Source organism: Pelophylax lessonae (assembly GCF_965119305.1).
Source record: "Pelophylax lessonae genome assembly, chromosome: 12".
Taxonomy (NCBI): domain Eukaryota; kingdom Metazoa; phylum Chordata; class Amphibia; order Anura; family Ranidae; genus Pelophylax; species Pelophylax lessonae.
In genome coordinates this window covers 62,633,966-62,655,927 of record NC_138779.1, presented here as the reverse complement: position 1 = coordinate 62,655,927, position 21,962 = coordinate 62,633,966, and the positions used below count along the sequence as shown (strand labels likewise).

Sequence of the window (21,962 nt, the reverse complement as noted above, 5' to 3'; positions counted from 1 at the left end):
AATAGACGCTCTCCTAAAAAGGGGATATTAGCTAATGCTTTTTTGGAACCTTGGTCGGCTAACCAACCTTTTAGCCACAGTGTACGCCTGAGAACCACTGCTGAAACTGATGCTCGCGCCAATAATGGAGTGGCGTCTAACGCCGCATCACACACAAACTGTAACCCCTGTATCATTTGTTCCAACAAATCTGATACCGCCTGAGGGACCTCTTCTAAGTCCCGGCGTAACCACTTGGTCCATTCAGTTACAGTCTGCGAAACCAGACCAATAGCAATTATTGGTCTGAAAGCTGATCCAATCAAGGAAAACATGGTGCGAGACATAGCTTCTATCTTGCGATCCACTGGATCTTTAAAAGACGGGGCGTCTTCTAAAGGAATAACCATGGCTTTATTCAATCTAGCAATTGGTGAATCCACCACAGGTGGTTCTGTCCATTTCTTAATGAGGGTTTCCTCAAACGGATAACGCCTGTTAATGCGTTTAGAAATAGCAGAGGTGCGTTTTGGCAGACTCCATTCTTCTTTGATTGGATTGCCAAAACATTTGGGCAATGGAAAAACCTTCGCCACTTTCATGCGTTTTTTAGTCCCAAAAGGGATTTCAGTTTCAGCTATTTCCGACGGAATACCCTGTAATCTTAAGGTCTCTTGAACAGATACAATGAGTGCGTTTACCAACGCTTCCTCTCGGGCTATGGCTGATGCCGAAACATCCTCCTCACTGTCTGAAGAGACAGTACCCGAGACACCAATCCCAGATGAAGTACCTGCAACTGCAGAAATAGGCTCAGAGTCTGAATCCGAAGTTTCAGATAATAAGGGGTTAGGCGGGGGTCGCTTTCTTGCGCCCTGTCCCTGACAAGCCACTTCCACCCGGGACACAAAAGTTTCCATAATAGCTGACAATGATTCAACCGTCAGTGGGGTGCTGGAGGATCCTGCAGACACCTCGAGGGGATCCGGTGGAGATACATGAGTGGCAGGGTCCATGTTAATTCAGGACACCTCTGCCAGAAAAACCAAAAAACTTTTTTTTTTTAAATCAAAAAAATACCTCTTTTTTTTTTTTTTTATGTGTCTCCCCCTAGCGCAATAGCGCCCCTCAGAGTACCTGCTTCTCGATCCCCACAGAGAAAGAGGGACCCCCAAGGCTCACCACCCGATGCAGAGAAGTTTCCAACCAACTGCAGTCAGCGTCTGTCTTTTACAGACTGGAAAGAGCTGTGTTCGTTTTCCCGGGTAGAAGGACGTGGCTCCGCCCCCTGTGTACGCCTTCCGGCGTTCCCAGCTCTCCACGAGGTAGCTGGGCTCATCAAACATGGCTGCCCCCATACAGGAGACAATAGACTCCAAAAACATGGCGGCCGGCGTGACCTGAGGACATACATGCACCCGGTCTACGGCAAAATGGCGGCGGACCACCGAAATCGTTTTTCCCAGCACATCCACCTGCATCTCTGCTAAGTGGCGGTTTATCGATCTGCAGGAGGTACACTACAATTAAGGTAGGTTTATACCTCCTATGTCTGCTGTAATGCTACAGTCTGCTGGGTAGAGGGTTAGCTCTCAAACCAAGTCCACTTCCCACCAAACACATACTGTATTTACAAGGGGGACTTTTAGTATCAGATATATACTGACCATGTATGGAGGGGCCCATAATTCATACTGCCTCATAACGAGGAAAAAAGGGAACGTTTACTCACCATACCAAACCGACAGGCACCCTCTCTTCACAATACCCTCTCCACCGGGGTGGGGGGTTGTGGACCACTCCGGACACCTCGACTCTCTGGTTCCTGGCGTCCAAGCGAGACTTTTAACTCGCAAGGTCAGTCCCTCCAATGGGACTCCGTCGCGGCCGAACCAGCGCGGAGCTCTGGTCTGCACGCGCTCGTAGGCAGAAACCGGGGTGACCACTGGATCTCAACATCCAGCCCGTCGCCCGGCCCCGCATACTTACTTGAATGTGTCGCGGCCGACCAAGCGCAATGCAATGGTCTGCGCGCGCTCGTAGGCCGGCTGGGGTGACCACTAGTGTCGCCCAGTCCGGCGTATTTGCTTGAAGATATTACAGGAAAAAAACACTGGAGAAAACTGCCTAAAAAATATTTTTTCTAAAGAAAAAATCTTGCCAGGACCCAAAAGATCCCAGCAAGGAACTTAGGTCCTTACTCCTGACTAGACAGAAAAAAACTGATGCCTTGTAGCAGAGAGAGGGAGGATATACCCTCAGGGACTGCCCCTAAGGTGGAGCCAGAACGTTTTTTCTTTCTGCCTAGTCCTGCTCCTGCGGAGACAACATAACCCAGTTCTTGTGAATCAAGAAGACTACGTCTGTCAATGAGCGACAGAGAAATTTGGGTCCTTGACAAAGGTCTCAAATTTGCCCCTGTATGTAATTTGAATAGGTTTCACACATATCTTAATGTTCAAAAGTATATTCGATCTCTTAGGATTAAAAAATATTTTTCGTTCAACCCAATACAAGGCAATGCGGTCCAGTCAGATAATGTACACTCTAATTTAAGGAATAGATTCATGAAGCTGTGCAGGGATGACGCGCCTGCGTCGGAAGTGACGAGCAGGGCCGGTGCAGGGCATTCTGGGACTCCGACGTCACCGAAGAGGACACCCCAGCTTCAGCTGTCCACACCTGAGATGGCAGAGCTGGACAAGACATTTTCAAGGTAAGTATTTCTTCTAAAAAGTGAAACAGGGGACAGTTCAGAGGCTATCGTTTGCTTAAATGCACTAGCCCTGACTTTTTTCAGGGTGGAACTTTAAACAGGGCAGGGTGCTTGGGCCATTATTACCCATTCGACCCCAATTTATTTATAAAAAAAGCTCAGTTGCTTCGGGACAATTTGGCCCCGGGAGTTATTGACCCTCAAAAGAATTCGGACAGTTATCTTTTTTCTTTTTTTGTCGAGCTTTTACGCATGTGGCAAATGTTCTGTAGAAGTTTCGAAAGTGAACAAGTAAAGTATTTGTATCATCTGTGACTAGGAAACCATACCATATCAGAAATTTGATCATTTGCACCACCCAAGGTGTGGTCTATATGTTAGAATGTGGGTGTGGATTACAGTATATAGGTGAGGACAACCAGAGCCCTCCATGTCAGAATAGGGGAACACGTTAGCAATATATGTAAAGGGATTAAAACTCAGTGTGTCAAAGCATTTCAGAGATCATCCTAATAGAATCCCCAGTTGCCTCAAATTTGGGGGCATAGAAAAAGCAACAGGACATTGGGGGGGGATTTTATTCGACATTTAAGCCACAGGGAATCATTTTGGATATTTGAAACCAAGGTTTGGCCCCTGGTGGTTTAAATGTCGAGTTTGACTTAAATTGTTTTATTTCAGACAAATAGTGGGTGTTATTTTTATTTTTTAATAACGTTTTCAATATTTAATTATTTTTTATAATAATTATTTCCATTTATATTTTTGGATTTATAGATCTTGTAAAGGGATGGCTGTGGTAAATTGCATGTTAAAACAAATAAGATCTTAATTTATTGATCCTTTGGAGGTTTGGAGCCCCCTTTTACATCAGGGGGCTCCATAAATAACAGAGGAAGTGTTGTTTTTTAAGATTATATATGTTGCTTTTTGGTTGGTTTTACACTTTATAAACCAGCAAAATAAAGAGCGATATTAAAAGTGAGGGCTATGTTTAATCTTTGCCAAGGTTTCATTTTATTTTGTTTTCCTCAGTACAGTGCCGATGAGTAATTGATGAAAGTCCAGCGATTGATCATAATTAGAGGATTATTCTTACTGGTTTTCATCTCACTATTGGTACCGGGGAGTCCCGCAGCTAAATCAGCTGGTTCTGATTGAAGGCGTTCGGTTTCTATGGTGCTCGCTAGTGTATTTAGGAGCAGGCTGACTACGGGGCTCCATTCCCGCTGACGAAGCCCCGCCTAGGATGTACTGCATACGGGGGAGGAGCTATGTTTGACGTCACCTGCGGCCATCCTTATGGTTTATTTGTGTACTGAGAGCGCTGGTCGTTTGCACTTGTTAACCTCATTTTATTAAAGTTTGATATCAAATGGAGAGCACTAGATATTACTCCATTTATTTTACGCACGGGCTGTCACCGCAACCATTGAAAGCCAACTGGAGAATCTGTGACCCCCATTGGTAAAGGTGTATAGGAACCTTTTTGGTCTTAACAAGGAGGTGAGAGGCTGCTTATGATTGTGGTAGAGGGATTATCACAGTGGCACCTGCATGCCCCAGTTGGAAGCACGTATTCACAGCAGTCATGAATATGTGGATTTTACGAGATGGACTTTTTCACGATTTATTAATGAATTCATGGATTTCATGGATTTTCATTTTATTAGCATTTGGTTTGTGCTGCACTACTTGAATGATTATATGGTATTGATAAGAGCTATTTTATCTAAGGGAAGTTCCCAAAACATGGCCTGTTGGGGGTACTTGAGGACTGAGGCTGAAAACCAATGATCTAAAAGACTCCACCCACTATCCCCCAAAATATGGACCAATCTCATTTTTTGGATTAGTGTTACAGTAAAGACTTCAACATGCCACATCCAATATAGAAATAGAAAAAAGGGAAGTCAGAAAGGGTATATACCCCCTCTGCCACCCTACATTGATGGGCTTTATTGGCACATCATGATAAACTCAATTCAAATTTAACAAGTTTATAATTATTCAAATAAAACCACACAAACAGCCTAAAATACTGGAAACCGAAATAAAGTCCCCAAAAATTAAAACATTTCACTTTTATATATGTAGCATTTATTATAAGTAGAGGGTTTCATAACAAGCTGTCCAAATCCTGATGTCAATGCGTTTCATGATAGAATTGCTTCATCAGGACCAATGGGTATGAAGATAGTAACTGGGCATATAAACAAAACATCATAAACCGTTACTAAATGGTACAACATTTAAACCTATTCCTCTTAGTTATGAATAATACTTATGCTTACAGCGTGTTATGGCCGTACACGGTACACCACCTAAACAGACACTGTCTACCTATAAATGCTACATATGTATAAGATTGTAGGTGTTTTGCTCCCCAAGCAAGTATTGGGTATTAAGAAATATTTTCATTTTTGGGGACTCTATTTCTGTTCCCAGTATTTTAGGCTGTTTATGTGTGGTTTTATGTCAATCATAATAAGCTGGTTACATTTTAATTGGGTATCTTGTGATGTGTCAATAAAGTCCATCAATATGTGGAGGCAGAGGTAGAGATATACCCTATTCTGCTTCCCCTTTTTTTCAATTTTTCAGATTAGTAATGGAAGACCATGTCTGTTTTTAGCAAACCTATGGTGTGGTTTGCACTTGTTTAATTGAGAGCTCAATGGTTCCTTCTAGCCCACCTCACCACAGGGTGGACTGGATTTAAATCAAGTCAATTTAAATCATAATTTTTAAAGAGCAACTGTCTGTCCCGCTGCTGACTCACCAACAGTCCTTTAATGGGATGGCTGGTGATGCGGCAGTGACACAGCAAGGTGAGTGGATGCCCACTAACATGATGGACCTGAAATGACAGGTGCCCATTAAATAAATGTAAGGACCTATTCTTGCTGGTATATATTGTGAAATTGTGTGAATGCATCAATGCAGCGAATGTTCTCAGCTTGCAAAGCTTAGATTTATTGAATGGATTTATCAAAAATGTAAATATTGCAGAATATACAGCCTCATGCTACATAACTAAGCTCCATTTCATGCTGAATAAACTAAATTATATATATATATCCCCACAAGGTTATAGCTAGGTACATGCATAGTAAAGGGAACATCTTGCCTATCTGTGCATTGATACCACAATAGCTCACCTATCCAAGATGTAAATCTACTGCTAATAGATTTTAAGAGGATCCCTATTCCCTATTGATAGTCACTCTATTATTCGTATAAGTATTTATTTTCCACCTGTATATTAGGCCGTAGCCTTTACAAATAGGCTTCTAAACTGGGATATAAATATATTTAAGCCCATAACTATGTCCCATCTGCGGTCTAGATTTGACAAGATCATAGTTGGAACTGACCAAAGAAAGTAATTAAACCTAATTGAGATAAATTGTAATACATATATTGATTAACTTCATCTTCTTTTCTCTACTCTCTTTGTACTATTTTTTTTAACATTGAATACACCAGTATCAATACAAATGTTTTAACGTACCGTATATACTCAAGTATAAGCCGACTTTTTCAGCACATTTTTATGCTGAAAAAGCCCCCCTCGGCTTATACTCCAGTCACTTACCTGTTCTCCCTGGGGCTGACCGAACGTCAGCGGCGGCCGGCCTGACATGTACACTGCGCATGCGCCGCCGCTCGGGAAAGCCCGTACGCACTCGGCCATTCTCAGGCAGACGGGGCATGTCCAATGTAAGGCGCCTCGGGGTTGGGTTAGACCCCTGCGGTTGGGTAAGTCCCCTGTGCAGCCTCTTATTTTTTAAATTTACCAGTAGCTGCTGCATTTCCCACCCTAGGCCTTATACTCGAGTCAATTGTTGAACTAAAGAGAAAGCTTAAAAAAAAAATAAACGGATCCTTTAAAACTAGACGTGTCTCCATGTGATTCTCCAAAAACACGTTCATCTTGAGCTACTTACCAAAATAAGGCTGTTGGTGTATATTCCATTTTTAACCTTGGAATTCTGCCAGTGTCACCAGTGCACTATTGCTGTAAAAAGCTGCCTGACTCACCATTTATATCCTGACCAAGGTAAGAGCACCAACGACTCCTCATATCTTCAATGGCCTCCAGATCTTCCTCTGAGATCTTGTTGTCAGCGATGAGGTGCATGCATGGGATGATCAGATCGTTAATTATGCTGATCCCTTCAGACACCTGCTCCTCTACCTGAGTTTCAAACATTTTGGCAGCCATATCGTTTAGTTCCTGTGAAAAAGGGAAAACATGGGTTGGCATAAGCAAGACCACAATTTATGAATTTGTAATACTGAATAACTAAACAGCCACTCAGCTCAATTTCACATTTCAGCTATAGGCTTGTGAATTCACCAACAGCTTTGTTATTTCTTCTGATACAGAAGTATCCATAAATGTCATCCATAAATAGAGTGAATTTTCTGAACTCTGCAACTTTACTGGAAAATATTAGCAGTATGCAGAATGACTGAGCTGGATACTTGGAATTGATGTTCAATTTAAGCTACCATGTACTTAGCCCATTTGTTTCAGTACTTAGTACAACAATGTTTCTGCAAACATACCTGGTAATTTATTTTTAAACCCCCTGCACAGCTAAGCCCTTACGGTACCAATACACAAATATAAATATCAATACACAGATATACAGAAAAAATACATACCAGAAGACATTTCCTCCTGTACAGCTCAATGAGCTTCCCATCTACTCCACGGTTAGCTCCAATACTCAACAAAGCGCTGTTACTTTGATAAGCATGCACAAGGTAGGTGAGGGCCTCCTGACATCTAACAAAGGAAAAGAGTCACACAGAATAACATGCATTATTTTGGATCAGTTACAGGACAAAAATGCATGTGTGTTAACAAAAGGGGTATTTTGGTTTCTATTTGGTGCAGCACAGTGGCTAAGTGGTTAGCACTTCCATCTGGTAGCACCAGGGTCCTGGGTTCCATTCCCAGTTAGGAACCTTATGGCATTTTTCCACTGCAAGTACCGTCTCGGCTCTACTCGGCCCTGCTTGGCCCGGTTAGCTTTTCCACTGCTGGTACCGTATGGTACGGTGTTGGAACGGTTCGGTATGGTTTGCTTTTCCACTAAAGTAGTACTAGAGTTAAGTGGGTGGGATAACAACGGGGTGGGTGGGATTCTCTGACCAATCAGTGGCCAGTAGTGACTGCATGCAAAGGATTGTGGGATATGGTACTGGGTATGGTACCTCTTGGAACCACAATCGAGGCGGTACTGTTTTAGAGAGCCGTACCGTTCGATTCCATGCAGTGGAAAAGCGCCGCTGTACCGTACCAAACCGTTCCTACACCGTACCATGCAGTACCAGCAGTGGGAAAGCACAAAAGCGAGCCGAACCGTTCGGTTCCATGCAGTGGAAAAGCGCCAATAGATTGTAAGCTCCTTGAGGGCAGGGACTGATGCGAATGTACAAAATATATGTAAAGTGCTGTGTAAGTTGTTGATGCTATAGGAGTTCAAGAAAACCAAAACTGAGCTTAGCACTGGAAAATATGTGTAAAACAATAAATGTGCAAGTCGGTGCAATAATAAAAACAGCAGCACTAACAGATACCCCAAATACGCAGATATCAAACCAAAATAAACTTTTAATATCTTGCGCTGTTAATTACATGTAAATCATATAAAATTATACAAATAATCCTCAAAGATGAAGTAGTGAAACTTGTGAATATAACCACATCCAACGTTGAAGTCTTCTTCACCAACCACTTTAATACCGTCACCAATATAAGCTCACTTACCAGAGCCCAAGACCCTAAATTACAGAGTTCCAATACCGCTGGCAATATAATCATCAAATCTCATGGCTCAAAGTTTCTCCAAGCATGCAGGGCAATGGATTCCTAAAACATTCATCCAGCAGTATGCATATTTATCTCAGACAAAAGGAAGAAGAGGAGGAGACTTGATGGTGTAGTATATTAGGACCGCTTTAATAAAATGTATGTCATATACTGACAGGAGTAGAAGTAGTAACAACATAAAAGCACAAACAGCTTTGCCAGACCAAGCCAGTGGGAGGACATTGCTAGGCCCTGCTATGACATGTTTTGTTTCACAGAACGTCCCCTGAGAGTTCAGTCAACCCTTCAATGACTTTGAATGATGATTTGATGATTCTTTAGAATAAAACGCTTCAAAGGCATGGTCTGGCAAAGCAGTTTGTGTTTTATGTTGTTACTACTTCTACTCCTGTGAGAATATGGCATACATTTTATTAAAGCAGTCGTATTATTTTACACTATGAGGGCTTTTCCTCTCCTTAATCTTGCCTGAGATCAAACTGCATACTGCTGAATGATCCATTACCCTACATGCTGGGACAGTGCAACACATTAAAAGGTGCTACATAGTACCTGAAATAAAATAAAAATAGAATTTTTTAAGAACTTACCTTAAAATTATTTTCTCTAAATCCTCTGACAGACGCAGCTCTCCCTAGTTTCCTCACCAATGGGTAATGTGCCATCTACAGGAGTAGACTAGGCAGTGTAACTTTTTAGCTTTTTAGAAACTTTTCACCTGACACACATATAGGGGCTGTCCCTCATGATATTACCCCTGACACACTGTGCTCACTAATCAGTTTCGTAGCAAGCAGTGAAGGAAAACACAACCAACCCCAAAATAGAGGGGCGGGAGCTGCGTCTGTCAGAGGACTCAGAGAAAAGAATGTTACGGTAAGTTCTTACAAAAATTCTATTTTCCCTTACGTCCTCTGACAGACGCAGCCCTCCATAGTTTCCTCTCCAATGGGACGTCCCATAGCAATGTAGGCATGAGGAGTGGGAAGAACGCAACCAACAACCGTTAACGTTTCATCAAAAGAAAAGAAAAACTGAGACCGGAGTCCCAGCAGGGAACCTAGGTCCTACTCCTAAAACTAGGCAGCAAGAAACGGATTAGTGAGCACGGTGTGTCTGGGGTAATATTATGAGGGGCAGCCCCTATAGGCGTGTCAGGTGAAAAGTTTCTAAAAAGTTTCACTGTCTAGTCTACTCCTGTAGAATAGCGCATTACCCATTGGTGAGGAAACTATGGAGAGCTGCGTCTGTTAGAGGACGTAAGAGAAATAAATAATTGTTTTACAAACAGCTACTTACTTCCCCTTCTGGTACAGCTCTAGTCCAGTTAGAAGATAGACAGACACCTTTCGAAACTGGCTGTAATCTTCATGCCACTTCTATAAAAAGAAAGACAGACTATTAAATTTCACACAAGACTTCACATATTGAGAGCTGAACCTTTCTACGCAAAGACCACTATGTGTTTAAGAACATAGGAACCCTAACTGACTGGCATTTAGTTTGCTAAAGCTCCGCCTATTATAAATAATTGCTGCCTGCATTTTATTTATTTTTTTTATAAACAGTACAGTTTCTCCCTATTTTCTTATCCTTTCTATCTCCGTGCCGCTCAGTTCCTGCGGCCACCTTCTGCCTACATATAGTCAGTCCAGCGATGGCTGCAAGACATTTTTCACTAATTCTTGATGGTGGCAACGGAGGATCGCACCTCTATGAAGAGTTCAAATACCCTCTTGTAGTCTCCAAAAGAAGCCCAGTCTGACAGAGGCCTAATCTTTCTAAGCTACAGTTTTACTTTCACTTACAGGTCTTCTCCCCTTTCCAGGCAGAGAAAGCTGAAGCAGCACACTTCATCTCTTTGTCACTCTGCTGTGTCCCATCATTATGCTCCTTGCACTACAGTACACCTAATTGGTTCCTTGTTCTGCTTCTCCCTTCCCTGTGTGAGCTCTGCAGCACAGTAGTCTACCAGAGGCTATAAGCCAAATTCAGGTACTTGCAAAAAAATAGATCAATCATTACAGAGGTGCATTCATGTGTTCTCTAATATCTGCCTGGGGCTCAGCTTCAAAAGGCAATTCCTTTTTGTGCTCCAGGTTTTATAAATCAACTGCATGGGTATACACGGCACACAAAAAAACTAATTAGAAAGCAATAAAGACATTGTACATAAAAACTTAACCTGGTACAGTTTCATATCCATGTCATTTGGACCAATCTCTTTTAGCTTTGCTTGAGCTACCTTCATAATGCTTATGGATCTGAAGAGGAAATCAAGATATTAATAAACAATACTTCAAAATCATTTTATTACTCATTGGTGTGGCTTTTTGGCACAGGTAGGCTATTACAGTACCTAGAAAAAGTATTCATACCCCTGGCAAACTTAGAAGAAAACCAGTTAAAGTTTGCAAAAAAACTGAGACTGAGGTGGAGGTTCCTCTTCCAGCAGGACAACGACCCTAAACATACAGCCAGAGCTACAATGGAATGGTATAGTTAGAATGGTCCAGTCAAGGTCCAGATCTAAATCCAATTGAGAATCTGTGGCAAGACTTGAAAATTATAGGTAAAAAGTAGCACTTACAAAAAAGTGTACTCCACGCGCCTAGTGTTTAAAATATTGATAATGTAATAAAATTATGTAATAAAATTAATAGAGGGGGAGCAGCAGCAGTAGTAAAAAGGTAATTGCAAAAAAAATAGTCCTAATAATTAGAGCTATCTACACCGCTTGCTAACAATCAAAGTAATTAATGGTGTTGAAATAAATATCATAAAATTAAATATCATAAATAAATGTCCAAGATGATTAAATTCATATAACAATGTGCAAAAAGTATAGTGCAAATGGTGTAAAAATTAATAAAGGTGATCCAAATTAAATTAATATATATACAGATATTAAATCAATTTATGTGACATGAAAATAAATGATAAATAAATCAGCAAGTGACAATAAATAATAAAGAGGATCAGCAAGTGACAATAAAAAGTCTCAATTTAATTTTTTTTTTCTTCAGTGCAAAAAAAGTTCTTCCAGATGAGTTTATAAGTGAAAGTGCTTTAAAATACCACTGAAAAAAGGAATCTGCACCTGCACTTTAAAAATCACAAAAAATTGGAGAAAAATCTATCACTGAGCACCTTCACTTATAAACTCATCTGGAAGAACTTTTTTTGCACTGAAGAAAAAAAAAATTAAATTGGGACTTTTTATTGTCACTTGCTGATCCTTTTTATTATTTATTGTCACTTGCTGATTTATCATTTATTTTCATGTCACATAAATTGATTGATTTAATATCTGCATATATATTAATTTAATTTAGATCACCTTTATTCATTTTTACCCCATTTGCACTATAATTTTTGCACATTGTTATATGAATTTAATCATCTTGGACATGTATTTATGATATTTAATTTTATGATATTTATTTCAACACCCATGAATTACTTTGATTGTTAGCAAGCGCTGTAGATAGCCCTAATTATTAGGACTATTTTTTTTACAAGACTTGAAAATTACTGTTCACAGACACTTGCCATCCAATCTGACAGAGCTTGAGCTACTTTGAAAAGAAGAATGGGAAAAAAAATTCACTCTCTAGCTGTGCAAAGCTGGTAGAGACATCCCCAAAAAGACCTGCAGCTGTAATTGCAGCGAAAGCTGGTTCTACAAAGTATCGACTCGGGGGCTGAATACAAATGCACACCGCACTTTTCAGATATTTGTAAAAAATCTTGAAAAACATTTATCATTACCTATAGCGAAGAGAGGGAGTATACCCCCTGGGACTACCCATAGGCATAGCCAGACTTTTTTTCTGCCTAGTGTCCTACTCCTGTATAGAGCAATATAACTCAATGGTTAAGAATATCAGGAGCTCTGTCCGTCAATGTACATCAGATAAATGGATTTTAGGGTAAGTAAAAAAAATCCCATTATTTTCCTTCCACTTCACAATTATGTGCCACTTTGTGTTGGTCTATCACATAAAATGCTAATAAAATACATTTACGTTTTTGGTTGTACCATTACAAAATGTGGAAAATTTCAAGGGATACTTTTTCAAGGCACTGTATGTTACAGGACCTATATGCAAAGTGCAGCAACCCATACAAAGCATCTATCTATACAGGTCTGTGATGAACGCATTATAGCAGAAGATTTTCTTACTTGACACAATTTAAAAACTAAACTTGAGTACGATGTACGGAACTCCAAAAGGTAATAAAAGTAATAGCTAGCACAATTAAAAAAAAAGACTAAAAGATGATAATGTATAGCTGTAACACAAGTCATCTTGTAATTTAAAAACAAGCTGTTACATTTGAGGGGCATCAATAAATATAAAAAAATTGTGCAGGGTTATACAGTTAGTTCTTTAGAAAGCACTCTCAGCCTGTCCCCTGTCTGCATGCTGCAGATATTTAATTTCCAAATTCGGAAGCAGTGGGCACTATGCAGAGTTTTAACACACCCTCTGCTGAGTCAGCACTAGAACTGTCCAATGAGCATGTAGCACGAGCTTTGCAGAGCTATTCAAATTTTGGAAAGGACTTTGACGCTGGAGTCACTAGAAAATACAAGAGCCAATAACTACAAAAGTTGGGTTGACAGACCCAGAAGAAATAAGTCCATCTAATAGGTAACCGCAAAAAATAAAAAAGGGAGAGGGGATATGTGCAGCTAGGAGAGTACAGCAAAGAAGAAAGTTAGGGTAACTGATGTCATTGTGTTCTATCATGTGTGGGACGATCGGTGTTTGAGTGCATGTGGGACCGACATGCGCATTCACCTTTGCACGCGAGCACCACGATACAGAGGCACTTTAAACTGTTTTATTATTCATTTAATTTATTATTTTTACACTGTTACTTTCAATTTTGTTTTATAGCAGTCAAAAGGAATGTAAACATCTGTAAGTTTAGGTTCACATCTACGCGGGCTGTGCTTGATGCGTTTTTCTGGCGTATTTTGCATTTTTAAAGCGTTTCTGCATGCAGTTTTCATGCATTTTGATTTTCTTTCTTTAAACATACTGTATATAGCTGGTTGCTAAGGAGCAGGCCAGGAAGCCCGCTGCCGCATCCCTAACAACTGATTAGTCATCAGCTGTCAGCGGGGTTCCTGCTGACAGCTGAGGACTCATCGTTTGAGGATGCGGCGACCAGCTTCCTAGCCTGCTCCTTAGCAGCCAGCTATACACAGAGTTAAAGAAAAAAAAAAAAAACTCAGCAATACGCATCAAAAAACGCAACACTTGCATTTCTGGTGCAGCTCCATTGAAGTTTATTACACGCAAAATGCAATCTGCTGCAGGAAAAAAAAAACCCCTGACCCTTTCCAAAAATGCACCAGCTGAAAAATATATAGATGTGAACGTATACCATAGGAAACCATGTAAAATTGACTGTAGTTCGTTTCCGAAAACTGCAAAACGCACTAAAAAATGCATAGGTGTGAAAGTAGGGTAAGACCCCAAATCCCTCTTCTGCCCTTAAAAGAATTCAAAACACCAAGAATGGTGTTTTCGAATGCTTTTGATTTTTTAAAGATGGCACCGTGGACATCCGAGTAAACTGGAAGTGATGTCAGGTCATCACTTCTGGGTTACCACAGCAGAAAGCCAATCAAAGCCAATCTGGGCTTTGTTCACAGGTGTCATTCCGGTTTAACCACTAGAAGGCTAGCGACGTATGGGTACATCACTGGTCCGGAAGTGGATATATTAGGCACTTGGATTAAAATATAAACATACAAGGTATCATTAGATATCGCAGAAGCAAAACATTGCCTGTGCTCCTGCACAGGAGCCCAAATACTACAGAGGCCTTTAAAGTCATAAGGAGGGCTGTAAAGAGAAAACATTGGTACCGTTGACAGAAGAACCCTTTCCTCTAATGATTATTCAAATCCTCCATATAATAAAACAGACCAGACCCCATTCAACTCTGCAGCACAGAATATAGAATGCTGAATCTATGAAAATCTAAAGTTGGCCATAGATGGTTCAAAACATGGCCGCACCAGCAGTGACCAGCCATGATTCGAACCATCTATGGGCAGGTCAATTGTACTCAAGTCAATCCATCGATTGGCTTATGTACAACCAGCATGTTAGATTTCCAGTATGCAATTATTGACAGCCGGCTATAGTCACTAGCAATAATCATTGTGTACTCCCAGTAGGGGTGGCTCCCCATGTTCCCCCGCTGGGAAAACACAATAGCTCAGTGGGAGGGATTCGCTCACCAACACTGACTGTTGATGGGGGAAACTATTTTCTTGGTTGCAGGAAAGAAAATTGCATCATCTATGGCTTGCCATAGAGTAATGTCTGAATGAAGACAGACATAAGTGAGGAGTCATCCAAACAAAAAGGATATGTATAATGGTTGGGCAATGGTTGAAGGCAGCCCAACCTATATGTGCATTTATGTGAAGGGGGCGATTTATAGCTCGTCACTGGGAAGCATCTATATACAGTAAACTGACCATTGTAAAGCAAGACATGTTGGTACTTCAACAACGGGAGCATAAATAAAAAATGTCTAGACTCATTCTACTCACCGCTCGTCATAGCTGAGATTCTTATCTGCAAACTGTTCCAGCAATGTGCGCTCAATCACACGTTGTGGGGCCTTATTCTGAAAGAAGTAGACCAGCACATGCTGCAAGCGAGGGTCACTGGATGGAGAAGGCTGCTCCTCGGCAAGTTTGCAGAGTCGGGAATATTCTTCATGGAATGCCTACAGAGAACTCCAGCTGTTAAAAGAGCTTCTTAATACCATTCAAATGTAAATGCATTTTAGTCACTGGATATCTAGTGTTAAGTGTATGGAAGCTGCAGTTATGTCACAGTGCGGTTGCCAAGTTTGCATATTTTAACATCTAAATAAAATGCTACAAAATCAAACAGCACCAAAACTGCATAAAAAGCCAAAAATCTATATATTTGCACCATCTCAAGCATATAAACCAGGCACACACATCTGTGTTATGTGATTTATATATCACAACAGGAGAAGGAGATTTAATATAGCAAGCAGCATGTGTACCAAGAAAAGCTTTACAAATAAGATCATGCTTCATAGCCCGAGATTATATAAGGTTAGATCTCCAAGTATCACACAGCACTCATTACTATATGCACAATAACCAATCTGAAAGTAAACGTGATCCCTAAATAAATCACAGCTTGCCAGAGCCCCAGGTATTAAAGTGGTTGTGAACCTCAGACATGAAATGTGAACAAAGCATATTCCTCTATAGTGTATACTTGTCTCAATCCAGACTTCCATTTGTCATTTCTGTCTGCTGCTTTGTTCCTCTGGTATGAGCATGAATCACTTCTGACAAATTTTCCTGACACCAAGAGAAAAAAGTGACAGGGGAGGGGCCTATAGCTGACTGCTCTGTTCCTGTGTGAAGGGGGGGGGGGGTCCCTTTCCTCCAATCAGCTCTCAAAGCTTTCCTCAGTAATCCCTACAGTGTGTAATTTCAGCTCTACGCCCTCTGTTTTCCAATAGCTCAAACTTTATAAATTATGGACTATGAACGATGTAGAGAAGACTGTAGATAAACAGGTACAACTTATGAAGGAGGATTGGTTTAATCTCTGTGTATTATCTGAGGCCAGTCAGGTTTACAGCCACTTTAAAGAAGAAGTATCTATATGGCTGGGGCATCAGTCGGATGCTGCACCTGCCCTCGCTCTCTGCTCATTGAAGACCTGGAACTGAGCAATCAGCAGTCATGTGATCATCATGCATTAGCAGTTCTCAGCCACTGCTCTTTGCTCAGTGAAGACTGGTAATGGGAACTGGTGTTCACTAGAGCACCGAGTTAAAGAGAGGGCGGGAGTGGCCGACTCAGGATCTCAGCGGCACACTGAGGGGCTGAGCAAGCTGCCTGTCAGGCTTCAAGATGGATCCCGACATTATTGTCAGGATCCCTGCAGAGCCTGGACTGGCTCTATTGTCAGCCGACCGTGAGCTTTAGCCTTTTGCCAGCTGAATCTGAGTCAAAGGAGTAAAGAAATAAGTGCATTCCTGTGACCCAGAAGAGAAATATGGCCAAAAAGCTCTGGCCATACTTCTCTTTTAATGGACTGGCATTTGATATTTTATAAAATACTGGTCTTCAACCCCCTGTTGCATCCCAGTACAGCCACTTCAGTAATAGCTTCATGAGTGGGTTTCCCGATGGTGACAACACAGGACCATGCCTGGGTTGGAATGGCCATTTGCCTTCACCAGAAGCCCATATGACAAGGTGACAATGCAGGAGCACAACTGGGAGACCAGGACAGAATTGTCAACCTTTGACAAGGTATTTAAACAAGGACCTTTATGATAGGAACATCAGTTAGTACTTTTAATGAAAGCAGATTTCTCAATCTTAAAAACCACTGTAGAAATGTCATACTGCATTAAAGCTCAAATGAGATTTTACAGACTGAGTTTATTAAAGTGGTTGTAAACCAACTTTGTAAAATACATGCAATCCCCTCTGTTCAAAAACGTTCTATGCCCCAGTGTCTGTGCTTTGTAAAAAATATGATGATTTCTACCTTCATTCAGAGAGCCGCTCTTGGGACTGCTCGCTGCTCCCTCTCTTGATCGGACAGCAACAGTGGGAGAGGCCGAGAATCCCTTGCTGATGTCAGCTGAGAGGAGAGCAGCGAGCAATCTTGTGAACGCTGCTATGAAATAAGGTAGAAATTGTCATTTGTTTTACAAAGCATGTTTTCTAACAGAGGGGATTGTATGTACTTTACACAGTAATTTCAGCAGCAGGAGGGGAGGGGCAGACACTGTCAAGAGCTGACAGACCGTGGGGGGAGACAGAGGAGGACACAAGAGAGCTTGGGATGACAGAGGCACGTAAACTGACCACGGTATCAGGGCTTACAGGGGGGGAGGGCAGGGCAAGGCAGGATCAGCCAGGTATTTCAGGTGATACGGGGGGCCAAATTACACAGCACAAGCACAACATGCTTTAAAGGAACAGGATTTCTTTTTTTTTTTTTTTTTTTAAGGGTAACAAACATTAAAAACAAATTTTTAAGTTGAATGCTGGCATTAAAAATCAAGTCACAGTTTGAAAGCTCTCAATTTAGTTCCGGTTGATGAAATAATAAACTGGAGGCTCTCCTTTTACATTAAAGGTGTTTTTCACTAAACAAAAGCTTCAATAGAAATGGGAGCATATACAATATATTTGTAATTATAACAGGGGCTTGCAGTGCTATCAGTACAAAGAACTCCTTAGTATACAAATATGTTTTCTGATTTAATTAAACCCCTTTGCTAAGCTTTTATTTTGCAATATAAATTGTTATAAAAAAATAAAAAGTTAAAGACTTTTTTTTTTTTTCTCAAAATCATACTTACCTAGGTGGATGCAGCATCAGTCCCCTGCCGGCTCTAACCAATCCATCAAAGACTCGATTCTCAGAGCTCTATGAGCAGAGGGCTGGTAACCATCAGCCCCTGGCTCCCTGCTCTGCCCCCACCCCCCGCGCTTACTAGAGAGCTGGGCTGCGGAGGGGGCAGGAGGCCAGCTCAGGCTCTCAGAGAGGCTGAGCCAGGTGCCGAGTCAGGGTGTTAGGCAAGATCACGACAATAAAGTCGGGATCTGCCCGAGCCTGGACCGGCCCTTTGACTTCAGCCCACTGTCTGCTGAGAATGGGTCACAGGAGTGAAGAACAAACTGCACTCCTGTGATCCACGGGAGAAGTACAGCCCCTTAGTTCCAATGAAGGGAACTCTTAAGGCGTCAGCATACCAAGAAATTTTGGACAATTTCATGCTCCCAACTTTGTGGGAACAGTTTGGGGATGGCCCCTTCCTGTTCCAACATGACTGTGCACCAGTGCACAAACAAGGTCCATAAAGACATGGATGAGCGAGTTTGAGGAACTTCACTGGCCTGCACAGAGCCCTGACTTCAACCCGATAGAACACCTTTGGGATGAATATATATATGTATATATATATATATATATATATATATACACACATACATACATATACATACATACACACACACGCCTTTTTTTTTTTAAACTAAACTTGGGCTTTAGTGACTTTTTAGTATAGACTGGTTTGACTTGACAAGCTATGAAGAAATGTAACATAATGACTTAGCAGCCGACGTGAACATTTCCAGTAAGGCCCTGATATAGTCTCTGCAGCACACCATGCAGGAAAATTAATAAGGATGCTTGCAAATTAGGGATCGACTGATTATCGGCAAGGCCGATATATCGAGGGCCGATATTGACTTTTGCCGATATATATCTGTATCGGCCCCGGAACTGCCTGATATTCCAAATATTGCTCATATAAGGGTAAAATGATGTCACATAGCATAATTCTGTTTACAAATGTTATTGAATATGCAACTCACATATGTACAAATTAAAGATATAAGCAATGAGGGGATGTCATGACATCACTTCCGGGTAATTGGCGCCAGATTAAAAAAAATGACAGCATTCAAAACAGCCAAACTTGGCGTTTTGAATGCTTTTAAGTGCAGAGGAGGGGTTTGGGGTCTTTTAGACTCCCAGATCCCTCCACAAGAGTACCTATCAAGTGATAAAAATAAATTATGTACAATATCGGCCAATATCAGTATCGGCAACGAAAAATCGATATCGGTCGATCACTATTGCACTGTCGAGAATCTTTTATAAACAGATTTTGTAAGCTATGGGTTTTCCTTTAGTAGTCCCCATTATATGATTTACCTGTATGCTTTAGAAGCTGTGCAATGTGGGGGTCAAAACAAACATTTGGATTATCTAGTTTGTTAAAGAAAATCTTAACTTAATAGGGTTCAATTAAAACATAATTTTGAAAGTTTCGATTGTAAGCTCCTTGAGGGCAGGGACTGATGTGAATGTACAATGTATATGTAAAGGGCTGCGTAAATTGACAGCGCTATATAAGTACCTGAAATAAAAAAAAAGTTCCAAATAAAATGGCCAGCAGGTTTCCATAAAATATTATACCGACAAATGGAGCCAAAACAAAAAACGCACACACTATAAAAACTTAATTTAAATGGGAGTCACGCAGTTAAACAATTACTTTTGTAAATCAGTATTTGCAAGTTATCCCAATAGAAATAATGCCGCTCGCTGCTACACGGACGGAAGGTGTATAGTGAGCAGAAACCAGATCCAAGGACTGCAGTCTCTCTAGCTTCAAGGTGTAGCTACTTAATTACCAAGACAGGGGAATGAATATGTCTGTTTGAAAACGGATTTTGAGCTTCAAAGTGAAAGCTTCTTTGAAAAAAAAAGCTACAGACATCATCTGCTACCTTTTCAGGGCTGAAAACCAATTTACGTCAAGCGCGGGATGATTCTGCATGGCACGGCCTAAAATTATCTTGTTGGAACCCAAGCGGCTCTCTGCATATGCATGTGGTGACAAAAATAGATGTTCCACAAGCTCCAAAACAAATTTGCATGTTTTTGCAGATGGAACAATAGTGGCGCTGACAGTGCTTTTCACAGAACAAGAGCAGCTAAAAATTCCAAGCAAATGTAAACGCTCAAAGGTGGCAGCAAGCCCACACATGTGCCAGCGCACAAAACCAGGCTTTTTTTCTATTTTACCACCCCATGTATGCTGAAAGGCTTAAAAACTGGCCCCCTCTGAATGCCTGAGCAAGGCCCAGCTTCTGCTCTGTCAGAGATAGGCCGTTCAAGGTGGCTTTGCATCTGTGAACATATTATGCCAAGAGGCTTTTGTGCAACTTCGCTTTAAAAATGGCAATACTATTTATTTTATTTTTTTTTAAGTTTTCACTTGTAAGTTCAAATACAAAAAAAAAAAATATTCTACTTACTGATTTACAGATATTGTTTTATAAAGGATACTTTTTTCTTTCACATGATACAGAACTTGCAAAATATACTACAAGTGTTATTCCAACTCCTGCTAATGATAATTCCAGGATAGCCCCTGGTTTACCATTTAAAAGAGAATTATGGAGTTTGAAAAAAAACAAAACAAAAAAAAAAAAACCTGCATACTCATCTAGGTGGCTGCAGGATCAATATGATGCTGCATCTTTCTCCTGCTTGCTCTAAGACTGAGAAACCTGCATACTCATCTAGGTGGCTGCAGGATCAATATGATGCTGCATCTTTCTCCTGCTTGATCTAAAGCCCCGTACACACGAGTAGAAATTCGGCCGGGAAATTTCATCCAACGACCGATCTGCCGATTTTCGGCTTGTTAGTATGATGCTTCCGACAACCGACACCGACTTTTCGGCCGAAAAAAATCCTGGTGTGCAGGCTATATAATTTTTGTCGACCGTCAAAACACGTCCAATTTTCGTCTCATTAGTACAGATTTCGATGGGGAAAAATCTTATGAGCAAGACTAGGCATGCTCAGAGATGAAAGAACACAAAAAAAGCAATCCAACACATGACATCACTTCTGAAGTAGAATTCTGTTGTGCGGGAAAATTTGTGTGCAGTCTAGAGCACATTCCAACCAACAGACACCACTCTGGACAAAAGACGGACGACCGGTCGGCGGAACTTCGTTGCGTGTGTACGAGGCTTAAGACTAAGAAACCTGCATACTCATCTAGGTGGATGCAGGATCAATATGATGCTGCATCTGTCTCCCACTTGCGCTAAGACTGAGAAACCTGCATACTCATCTAGGTGGATGCAGGATCAATATGATGCTGCATCTGTCTCCCGCTTGCTCTAAGACTGAGAAACCTGCATACTCATCTAGGTGGATGCAGGATCAATATGATGCTGCATCTGTCTCCCGCTTGCTCTAAGACTGAGAAACCTGCATACTCATCTAGGTGGATGCAGGAGCAATATGATGCTGCATCTGTCTCCTGCTTGCTCTAAGACTGAGAAACCTGCATACTCATCTAGGTGGATGCAGGATCAATATGATGCTGCATCTGTCTCCCGCATGCTCTAAGACTGAGAAACCTGCATACTCATCTAAGTGGATGCAGGATCAATATGATGCTGCATCTGTCTCCCGCTTGCTCTAAGACTGAGAAATCTGCATACTCATCTAGGTGGATGCAGAATTAATATGATGCTGCATCTGTCTCCCGCATGCTCCAAGACTGAGAAACCTGCAAATTAATCTAGGTGGATGCAGAATTAATATGATGCTGCATCTGTCTCCCGCTTGCTCTAAGACTGAGAACTGAGTGATCAAAGACCACTGATTGCTCGGTTCTTGGTCTTCAGTAAGCAGACTGTCAGTCACCGGCTGTCTGCTCTGCCCCTCCAACACTCACTGGAGCGCCGTGCTGTGGAGGGGGCAGAGTGCTGGCTAAGGCTCTCAGCAGAGTGCTGAGCCAGCTGCCAGTGAGACATTTGAGTGGATCCCGACATTA

General features: G+C 41.3%; 1 protein-coding gene across 5 annotated transcripts in view; it reads right to left on the bottom strand.

Moving 5' to 3' along the window:
• USP28 (ubiquitin specific peptidase 28) overlaps window positions 1–21,962 on the bottom strand; it is a 159,067-nt gene that overhangs the window by 9,517 nt on the left and 127,588 nt on the right. For 4 of the 5 annotated variants that reach the window (XM_082273384.1, XM_082273386.1, XM_082273385.1 and 1 more), the window contains 5 exons: window positions 15,127–15,305; window positions 10,729–10,807; window positions 9,843–9,922; window positions 7,370–7,493; window positions 6,740–6,935 (listed from right to left, as the gene is read on the bottom strand). In XM_082273384.1, the coding sequence (XP_082129510.1) occupies window positions 6,740–6,935; window positions 7,370–7,493; window positions 9,843–9,922; window positions 10,729–10,807; window positions 15,127–15,305 (658 nt within the window). Of the gene's footprint in view, window positions 1–6,739; window positions 6,936–7,369; window positions 7,494–9,842; window positions 9,924–10,728; window positions 10,808–15,126; window positions 15,306–21,962 lie in introns of those variants that run through there. The other variant, XR_014225968.1, reaches the window with a different exon arrangement.